Below are 10,459 nucleotides of genomic sequence, written 5' to 3'. Positions count from 1 at the left end.
GTCGTGTGGCATAAAATGCAGGTCGTCTGGTTGCGGTGCACCTCGAGGTGCTGGGTGAGCGATGCGAGGTGCTTGTAAACGCTGCCGCAGAGGCTGCATGAAAAGCGGCCCGGACCCTGCATCACCACCTGAGCACCGGTTGCGTCGCCGACATGCTTCCTTTTCCGTCCCACCACCCCCCCTGCAACACATTGAATACCTACGTGACCGCGTTCTTCCACATTCCTATTTTTCATTATATTCCCCCCCCCCCCCCCCCCCCTCCCCACCCCCCCCCCTCATCATCCTCCTCCTTCACAACCACCACCACCACTGACCCCATTACATTATTACATTAGCCAAAATAATGAGCACTGATTATTGCACACGCATTATCATACCGCTATACACACTCACTCGCTCACTCGCTCGCTCTCTACCCCAATGAGCTCCCCCTCCCCCCTCCCAACTCGGCCCATTCGTCCCATTATTCTCACTCAATTATGCTTCGCATTTTTCACGCGGACACTGCCACTCTCGGCTGCTTCGATAATTCTCCCTAAACATCCCGGTTTCGCGTTTCATGGATTTATCGGTAATAACTTCATTGGGCAATGCACGCCTGAAAAATCTTCGACAGCACACGCATTATGTCATCAACGAAAATAGATGCTTGCACCTCGAATTAAACGGACTATTATTTATTACGTTCCACCGCTCTCCTCTCTCTCTCTCTCTCTCTCTCGTATGTGGGGGAGGGCTCGCGCGCGTGCTCCCAACTAAATATGCAAGCTCGTTGCCAATGAAAATAATGTTTTAAGAAATATTATGCAGCTTTGATGCGTATCTCAGGCGAAGATCATGAAAAGTCATCGATAAAAGCATAAACATTTTACCATCTATTTTCGTTGATATAACGCATTAAAACTTTCGCTACGTTTATGTATAGTGACTGTCTTTGTCATTGTTTCGACCATTGACGAAATCAAGCACCAACACAAAAGCTCAATCTCATTTAATACCTTAATTGACTTCAATCTGATTCAAAGTGTGACAGATCTCTCATAAACTAATTGCAACATTTCCATATTGGTCTTGCTTTATTATATTAATGTATTATTATCATAACCATAAGCCTAATCGAATTATTACTAATACATTTGGAATGTCGTTGTATTTGTAATACAACGCTTCAGAATAACTGCATTATTTGTTTTCCTTGATTTACATTTCACCGACAACTGAAAAGAATTGCTTTTTGTTAATGTAAACAGTGTTTTAATTAAACTTTAGTCATTTATGTGCGCATAAATGTTTGTATACGTGCACACACCTCGATTGAAAGGTAAAAAAAAATTTAGTAATTATTTTAGTGTTTGTAATACTTTATTAACCATAACATAATTTTATATGCAAATATATGTTAAAAAAGTTTTTAATAACAAATGCCACTAAAGGTATTCGAAAATATATTTTTAACCCTCCGAATCAATTATACCTTCCTGCATGTAAATTGTTATTAGACGTAACTTAATATTTTGTAATTACAACATAATAATTATTATATGGGGAAAAAATTTATATTGCTATAAAGTGATATTTTAAAATTTTATTCACACATATCTTTTACTTACATAGTTTAGTAAGCCAAACATAAATTTACTTAATTTATTTATAATGTTTTTTTTCCTTAATCAATTATACATACACACATTCGCTCGCTTGCGTGTGGGTGTATGTTTAATTAAAATTATATCGATTTCTTTGTTTACTTAGCAAAATAATAATTGGCAATCTTGTACTTAATGTTATTTATGACTTATGAGGAATGTGCATGTTCATGTTTGTTAAGCTAATTAACAAAATAAAACGTTATTTATATATTTTATGTTTTTTTTTCTTTTTTTTTTCTTTTGAGTTTGTATTTGGTTAGATATAAAGCATAATGGCCACGTAAAAATAATTTTCTATAATATAAATTATATATAAATATAAGCATTTGTTTCATAAATTTTTCTATAGGTAAGAAACATCTAAAACTATCAAACCGTACCTTTTTTTAAAAAGTAAAGTTTTAATTCCTACTACTCTCAATTCTTTATCAATGAAGTACTAGAAAACTGAATAATAAATGACTGCTAGAAATGAACACTGACTTAGTTTGTATTCCAATATGATACATAATAAAAAAAAAATCAATATTATCTAAACGATGATTTACATTGCACTTATTATTTATTACGCTATAATAAAACATTGTACCACAATTTTTGCAAGAAAAATTTAATTAGATTTTTGGTAATTAATCCTGTAAAATTGTCTCTACTTTTATATGATTACATAATTACAAATTAGTAAAGAAATTCAGAAGATATAATGCTTCACTTTATCTTCTGATATAATACATCAATGTTTAGTTATTTAAGAATTACTTATACTTCCATCTTTATAAATAAAATTAAATATATATATATATATGTATGTATGTGTGTATGTATGTATATATATATATATAACAGAATTATATTGTGCTAACATTTTCAGATTAGATATTGCATAAATAATTTTTTATTTCAAATTTCTTTCGTGCAATTTTTCTAATCACTGTAAGTATATGTGCAACTAAATTTCCTTTCATAAAAAAAAAAAAAAAAAAAAAAAAAAAAAAAAGAAAGAAAAGAAAATGACGTTGAACTGAAAAGAAATTGAATATATATATATAATAATATATTATAATCGATTTATACTACTCCAATAAAAATATGAGTTTTGAAATGCAATTTGTCTTTCGCTTCTCTCGCTCGTATATTAATTTTAATTTCTGACACTCTTCGCTTCTTTTTTTCAAAGACACTCAAGCTAGAGATCACTCGAAAATATTATTTACTGCATACAATAACCTCAATTTACTTGCAAGACTAGTATGGCATTATTATTAATATTTACACATAAAAGGCTTAATAGCTTCCACTAACTTTGTGATAAAAATTCAAACAAATGTTTCATAGATCGTAGATAACTAAAGACAATTATTTTACAAAAAAAAAGAGCTCTCTTGTAATATTACATTAAGTCGTCTTACAAAGAAAGTGGTAGAAAAGAAAACAAAGCCTTTGTATTAAGTAAAATTAATGACAACTACTAATTAAAAGAAATAATTAGAAGCAGCGTATATGTTTAAACATAATAACAAACTCCTTAAAATGAATTACTCGGTCATTAGGAAAATGCACATTCCTCCTTAATATATCCTATTTAAGTACTGAAAAAAATCATTTGACTAGATTAAATTATTTGTTTTCCTTTGCCTATTCGATTCTTTGGTTATAAAATAGATTTATATGGCGTGTAATTCTAATTTTCATATTTCTGGACACTGGTAAAAATGAGATTACTACTAAGGACAAAGGATCACGTTCATGAAAAGGGTAGAGGATTAGAATTTGGCTGAAGCTTATCGAAAAACAAGTGAAATTCCTTTTTTTCTTCTTTTTTTCCATTAAAATTACTTTGAAATATAAATCGCAAGTTAAACTTATGGAACAATCTTGTGGAAAAATGTTTATCTGTGTATGCGTATATGCGTCGTGTGTGTGTGTGTGTGTGAGAGAGAGAGAGAGAGAGAGAGAGAGAGAGAGAGAGTGAGGGAGAGAGCGGGGGAGGGAGTGGGGGGTAGAGAAAGAGAAATGTATTTATATGTATGCGCGCCCAAGCGGGTGTATGTGTACTGGAAAGTGATATATGTATGTATATGTGTATATATATATATGTGTGTGTGTGTGTGTATGTATGCATGTATATGTATTTGGCAAAAAGAAAGAAAAATCAGAATGATGATAAATAAAATTAAAGCAACAAAAGGTAAACACGAGTGCGCGTTCTCAGCACAAGTTGAAATACACACACGCACACGCACACGCAAACGCACACGTACATACCGACATCCGCACGTACACTATATATTATATACACGCATCGCGAGGGTGCGTATCAACGTATATCACCACACACACACATTTACATTTCAAGCACGCTCGCACGCACGCACGCATGTATATTGCGCATTATTTGAAATGCACAGGTAAACATATACAATACGCGCAAACAAATATATATTATATATAAATGACTAGGGCGCGAAACTGTAAAGACAGGCATCGTGTCCACCGTCCGACTCCGCGGGCCATCGCCAATCTCGTCATCGTCATCGTTATCGTTATCGTCGTCATCGTCATCGTCAGCGTCATTATTATTGTCATCGTCGCCGTCATCATCATCGTCACAGTCATTGCCGTCAATGTAGTCTTCGTCTTCGTCGATGTACTCGTCATTGTTCTCCTCGATTCCCGTCGTCCTCTTCGTCATTACATTGCCACGAATACACTAAGGAATAGGACTAGAAGTGATTCTCTCGACGCTGCTCTCTCTAATGCGTATAGTAGTGAATGTCGTGGCATTGGAATCGAGGTTTGCTGCCGCTGCCGCCGCCGCTGCCGCCGCTGCCGCCGAGCTGCTCTGCGAGGCGCTCGTGGACAGGTTCGCCCCGGACGAGGTGCGTATGGATGTCGCCGTGGCTGTCGCCGCATCTGTTGTCGATCCTATGCCCAGCCAACCGTGGCGATTTTTCAAGTGACGCTTCATGTGCGTCGTGCGGCTCAGGACTTTGTGGCACACGGGGCACTGGGTCGTTCCTTTATGCATATTCATGTGCTTATACATGGAATCTCGGTTCCAAAACGATTTACCACAAAGTTTGCAAGAATGCGACGGATGTTCGATGACCACTGTACGAGAATCTAAATCAAATAAATGTTTATACTGCAGGACGTCTCTCCTCGTGCCCAGCACTATCTGGCTTTGTGAATTATACAATTGAATAATACAATCAACAATGAATTAAGTATGTTTATTTCTCGACTCATCCCTCGACCTTGTCAACATTATCCTGATCTTTATTTCCTCCTAGCTATGCTATCATTTTTACCGACTCCTCTCCCTCACTTCTGACCTTTCACGTCTTTCACTCTTTCACAGTTCTAAGTATGCAAGGATTTTAATTTTTCTCAGAAAGATTTATCATATTTAACACTTGATGAGATGCACATTAACCAAATGAAATCCAGATTAAATTCATTCTCTCAAATAAAAATCATGCTATACTTTCGTTTCGAAAATTTTAAATATTAACATATTCCAAATTTATTATTAAAGTTGAAAATGCAAAAGTCTCTACTGTAAAGTTAGATTAAATTTATAATTTCCATCGTTTATATTGAGAAACACACTAAAAATACTGAATACAAATATTTTATACGCACATACGGACACACACACACACACACACACATATGTATGTATATATCAGTAACTGAAATCAAATGAACTAAAATTAACGTAAATAAATGTTTGGTGAAATAAAGAATGTAATAAAAAGAAAAAAAGTACTAGTAGTAGCACATTTAATATCATTGCGTGGATGTGATGCTTAAACAGTCGTTTCGAGCGTGATTAAAATTTTCAGGCGATTCATTAACAAGTCATGAACCTGCAGGAAATAAAAGAATATAATAAAATTCATTGCCTAAGCGTTGAATTCCCGCATGGAAGTGATTAGATTTCGTTACATCGTCACTGTCTCATTATCGACAATTAATAAAATCTACGTATTAAGGAAAAATGTTCTTCAATCACGCTCCAACTATATCAATATCTTAATTATGCTTATACTTGTACTTTAAAAATTAAAAAATGGAATTACCAAATAATTATGACGTTAACATGTAGGGTATATTGAAATATCTGAATGCATGCATATAAAGAGTATAATTGTTTGAGAATACTGACTTTAATAAAAATTATTTAAAAAAAATTAATAAATAAAAACGCAGTTACAAAACAAGCGATATTGAATACAAATTATCAATAGATAGTGAACAACAATAGCCATTTGTACGTATAATAAAATTACTTAATTATAATAAGTAATCTGTCATAGTTCGACAATCATGTTCCTTCCATTATCATTGTCATTATATTATTGAATAAAGGCTTACCACTTTGGAATTACCAAAATTTCAATATTACATTGTAAAGAGAAGTGAAACGTCAATCGTCACTCTTGGATGTAAACGATTCAATAAATTACTTTTACTCTCAAAAACTATTTAATGTACTTTTATTCACAGATATATCTTTTCTTAAAGCTGCGGCACCAGCTTCTTTTAAAAATATAATTATTATCGTTATTTCATAATATTATAAATATTATTGTTTTCTTATTTTAACCGATAATTTCCTAATTACTTACTAAATACTACTACTACTGCTAAAACATAAGAAAAAAAGTCAATAATAATAATAATAATAATAAAAAAAAATAAAAAAATAAAAAAAAAAAAAAATAAAAAAAAAAATAAATAAATTAAAATGACGTATTATTTGTTTCGTTATCGAGTACGCATTTGTTTAACGCAACATAGGTAGAGGAAAAATACAGCTACTTTACAAATATCAGTCACAAGGAATCGAAACATTTATTCACCGGAATAATGATTGTAAATACAATTATAACACTAGCCTTACTCTCTTTTCCATTGATAAAAAGCATACTTTTCACAATTGCCGCAATTATATTGGAATATGCACCTTCGAGCAAATAATAAGAATATTCTCATTTCGATGGCCATAAAGAAACTCATAAACTTTCTTTAACCGACACTAAGATGGATAAAAAAATTTATCATTACAACAATAACAGCGCTAATCTTATATATGTAGATAGTCACACATATATTTTTTTATCTGAAAGTAATACTTTAAAGCTTCGGTCACGTATGATAATTTCAATAAAAGCTGCAGTCAAGAGAATGTTATAAAAAACTCAAGTGGGTTTTAAAAAAATTTAAGGGGATGAACATTTGGATAAATAGGAAATATCGATGCTGTGTGTCGGAGGGGTGGGGTGGGGTGGGGATTAGTAATACGCATAGCTCGTTGCGTAAAAGAGCCTTTAAAATCCTAAGAAATTTGGGCATTCCTTGTTAAAGGAAAGTAAGATCGACTGTTTAACAACATTATATATAATATAGTTTTGCATGGCATAATATTGTACTGTATAATTTATGCGCATAGACGGATAGATAGCGAAGCACTAATCTTCACATAATTCATATTGCCCCGGTCGACGAAGACCCGCGTCTGTAAATACACTTGGTGTGTGTTTGGGTGGTGGTGGTGGTGGTGGTGGTGGTGGTGGTGGTGGGGGGGGGGGTTATTGTTGTTAGATTGGACGCGAAAGGAAATGTGGCGCAAGCACCGCCTCCTGTACATGTTTTAAGTGAAAAGTAAAAGCTATAAACGAAACGTCCTCTATCGGCTGGATGGGCCACCGTCTGATTGATTACGCCTTGACTTTGACTCCGTGGACGTTTACCAAATGACACCTCATGGTGTACTTGCGCGTGAAGACAGCCTGACAAACCGGACATACGGTGTCGCCTCTGTGTATACTGCGATGGTGGGCAAGGGAGTCCCCCCGATTGTAGATTTTACCGCAAACGTCACAAACCCACCGGCCATTCTCATCGTGGAGTGGCCGCGTGCGCCGCCTGACCTCAAAGTTGCCGTTTCCGTTGCCGATTGCGCCGCCGCTCATACTGCTCTCGAGGTGTTGATCCCGACCAAACGATGACGATGATTCGTGCGCTGGTTCTGTGCACACAATCCAAAGTGTTTCCCATTCACACACAATGCTTCATTTAATTTGGCTTGCTTTTTGTTTTGTTTACCTCTAATTAGCAACACCTCCCCTTCATGTCACCTCTAGCTTAAGGGTAGTAGCTAGCAATCTTTAACCGTGCTATCGTCTATTGATCCGTTAACGATAGCGCTCCCGGAATACCAATGCGTGTTTGTTAATTGGTAAGTGGTGTACGCTAAGGCTCTACGTATCACAACATGTGCACACGCAGTAATATCCCAAAAGCCGCTCGATAATTTTTTTTTTTTTTTTTTTTTTTTTTTTTTTTTTTTTTGACGTGCATGTGGCATTATATACGTATATTCTATTATTGTTAGACTCGATCTCTTGCCAGCGTTACCCACAAAGCATGGTTTAACAGATAACCTTTCACCAAATTAAGAAGATAATTATTCATCCGCTAAATTAAGAAGCTTGTTAATTGTAATGTCAACTCGACAGTCAATTGCAGATTTAATATGTATTGGCTGAATAGAAAAGGTGCTGGCGAACGTTTATTCCCCTCTCTCCCCCTCCCTATCTCCCATATCTCTATACGTCCATTCCTTATTGAAACTGTAAACTTATAAAGTGATAACGTGGTGCGTCCGGTCTGGTTTTATCTGCGAATTTTTCATCTTGTTTCAGCCCGTAACGGCAAAACGTGTTAGAACAACCTTATTAACTTATTATGAACATAGAACAAATTTTGGTATGTCAGTAACTTACAAGTTAATATTAGTTTATATAAATATTTTATTACAAAATTATCAACTATATTCGTAAATGTTGATGCTGTACAAATTAAAATTATGGTATCGAAAGTAAAAATATATTTTTAATCTCAGAACAATTAGACGCCCTATGTATGTAGTAATTTCAAGCGCACGCACACGCAACACATACATACGCGGCCACACCCACATAAGTCGCCATTATCACAATAATCGTGTGTACTTATCACGGTGATATACTTATCTGGCAGTATTATAATAAACAATTTGTAGATAATTTATAAAGCGCTTTATCAGATTTTTTTTTCTTCATTTGTTTTCATCTTTTTTCTTATTTTTCTTTTTTTTAAGTACTTACTGAAAATACATATTTTCAGAGCTCGAGCAAAACCAATTGGTTAAATGTTGAATTATATTCTCCTAAAATTTACGATTTCATAAATTGTAGATTTTTTAATAAATCTCTAAACCATTTCAATGTATTAAGCTCGTGAAAAATGTTGTGTTATGTGACAAATATTTTCATTTAATGCCTCTCTCTCTCTCTCTCTCTCTCTCTCTCTCTCTCTATATATATATATATATATATATATATATATATATATATAGCTTTAACCTCGTAATATATTTTAAACTTTCGGATTCGAATGTTTTAATGCATCTACTTCTTATAACAATTCAATCAAAATACAAATGTATGTACAATTTTTTGTAATATACTTTCAATGTATTGCGATTCGTGACTCGCTTTCAGCTACATAATTCGCGCACGAAAGTAATACCGCCGTCTTTAAGAATATAAACTTAATGTACTGTACATTATGTAATAATTTCTTAATGTCTAGGAACTATTTATGCATGGATTAGACAGCGACGAAAGAATCCTCTAATCGTACAATTACATTTACCAATCGTTGATAAATTTTTCGAATCTAATAAGTCACATAAGCACTAGCATCTTTTATTAAGAATGAAGATACTGGTTTAAATTATCAGTAAGTACACGCGGAGCTTGTACAAATGAACCACAACTTTCAAAATTATAGTTTGTTTTTTCATTTTTTCTTTTTTCGTTCTTTAAATATGGCACAAAGTTTTTCGCAATTCTTATATTTACAAAAGAAAACAGTAGTAAAGCTTTCACATAGTTGTCGTCAAGCAATTTATCCTGCCACATGAAAAGCAGCGTATTCACGATGGTTACCTCCATTCATTTCTTTTTATTGCTCTGTGTGCTAATCTTTGTATTGACATTCCATAAAGTGCGCTCGTGTATTCGCAAAAGGTGCACCCTCATGTCGTAACTTCGACTAAAGATGCGTTGACATATGGGGCACCTGGTCTGACCCGTATGCAAATCCTTATGAAGCGTCAAAGATATCGGGTGCTTGAAACCCTTCCAACATATTCTACAGCGAAATAACAATTCGGAATCCGAGCTCTGTTCGTTATCGTCATCGACATACGCACCCAAATCGGGATTTGGGCCAGAACTACCACCTGTGTCTCCTGGCTGTTCTATAAATAAACACATCAAACACATCACCTGGATAATTGTAACGCGAACATTGTTTTTTTGTTTTTTTGTTTGTTGTTTGTTTGTTTGTTTTTGTTTTTTGTTTTTTGTTTTTTGTTTTTAATTTTATTATGTACATACAAGGTACACTTGCATTATACATATATATAATTGAAAACGTCGTAGTTTTCAATTATATATAAGTACACGCATATGCGTATGCTATGTACACACGCACACACGCACGCACACACAAAATGTATATAATAAGATCAGTGGCGCGTGTAAAAGCAGAAGCTAGGATAAAAAAAAAGCCTGATTAAACGGTAGAACACATTCAAAAGGCTTAATAAGCATCAACCTCAAATTCCCAACAAAATGGATGCACCCTGTTTTTTTGTTTCTTTTTTGCTGTTTTAGTAATTGACAAACACATTTATTATCTTCACGTACATATATTCATCTATATATACATATAAAAATGTAATATAC

At 34.1% G+C, this 10,459-nt stretch overlaps 1 protein-coding gene across 8 annotated transcripts in view; it reads right to left on the bottom strand.

The window, feature by feature from the left end:
• LOC105368757 (protein abrupt) overlaps positions 1–10,459 on the bottom strand; it is a 31,977-nt gene that overhangs the window by 7,970 nt on the left and 13,548 nt on the right. For 2 of the 8 annotated variants that reach the window (XM_011507860.1, XM_011507863.1), the window contains exon 6: positions 4,294–4,775. The exons of 1 other annotated variant lie outside the window; for it this stretch is intronic. In XM_011507860.1, coding sequence (XP_011506162.1) covers positions 4,363–4,775 — 413 coding nt within the window. In that variant the 3' untranslated portion in view covers positions 4,294–4,362. Of the gene's footprint in view, positions 1–4,293; positions 4,776–7,247; positions 7,690–9,524; positions 9,970–10,459 lie in introns of those variants that run through there. 5 more of the 8 variants (XM_011507861.1, XM_011507862.1, XM_011507866.1 and 2 more) reach the window with 5 other exon arrangements.

This window comes from Ceratosolen solmsi, unplaced genomic scaffold (assembly GCF_000503995.2).
Source record: "Ceratosolen solmsi marchali unplaced genomic scaffold, CerSol_1.0 scaffold1, whole genome shotgun sequence".
Taxonomy (NCBI): domain Eukaryota; kingdom Metazoa; phylum Arthropoda; class Insecta; order Hymenoptera; family Agaonidae; genus Ceratosolen; species Ceratosolen solmsi.
The sequence above is the reverse complement of the archived record's forward strand: the minus strand, read 5'-3'. Positions and strand labels throughout refer to the sequence as shown.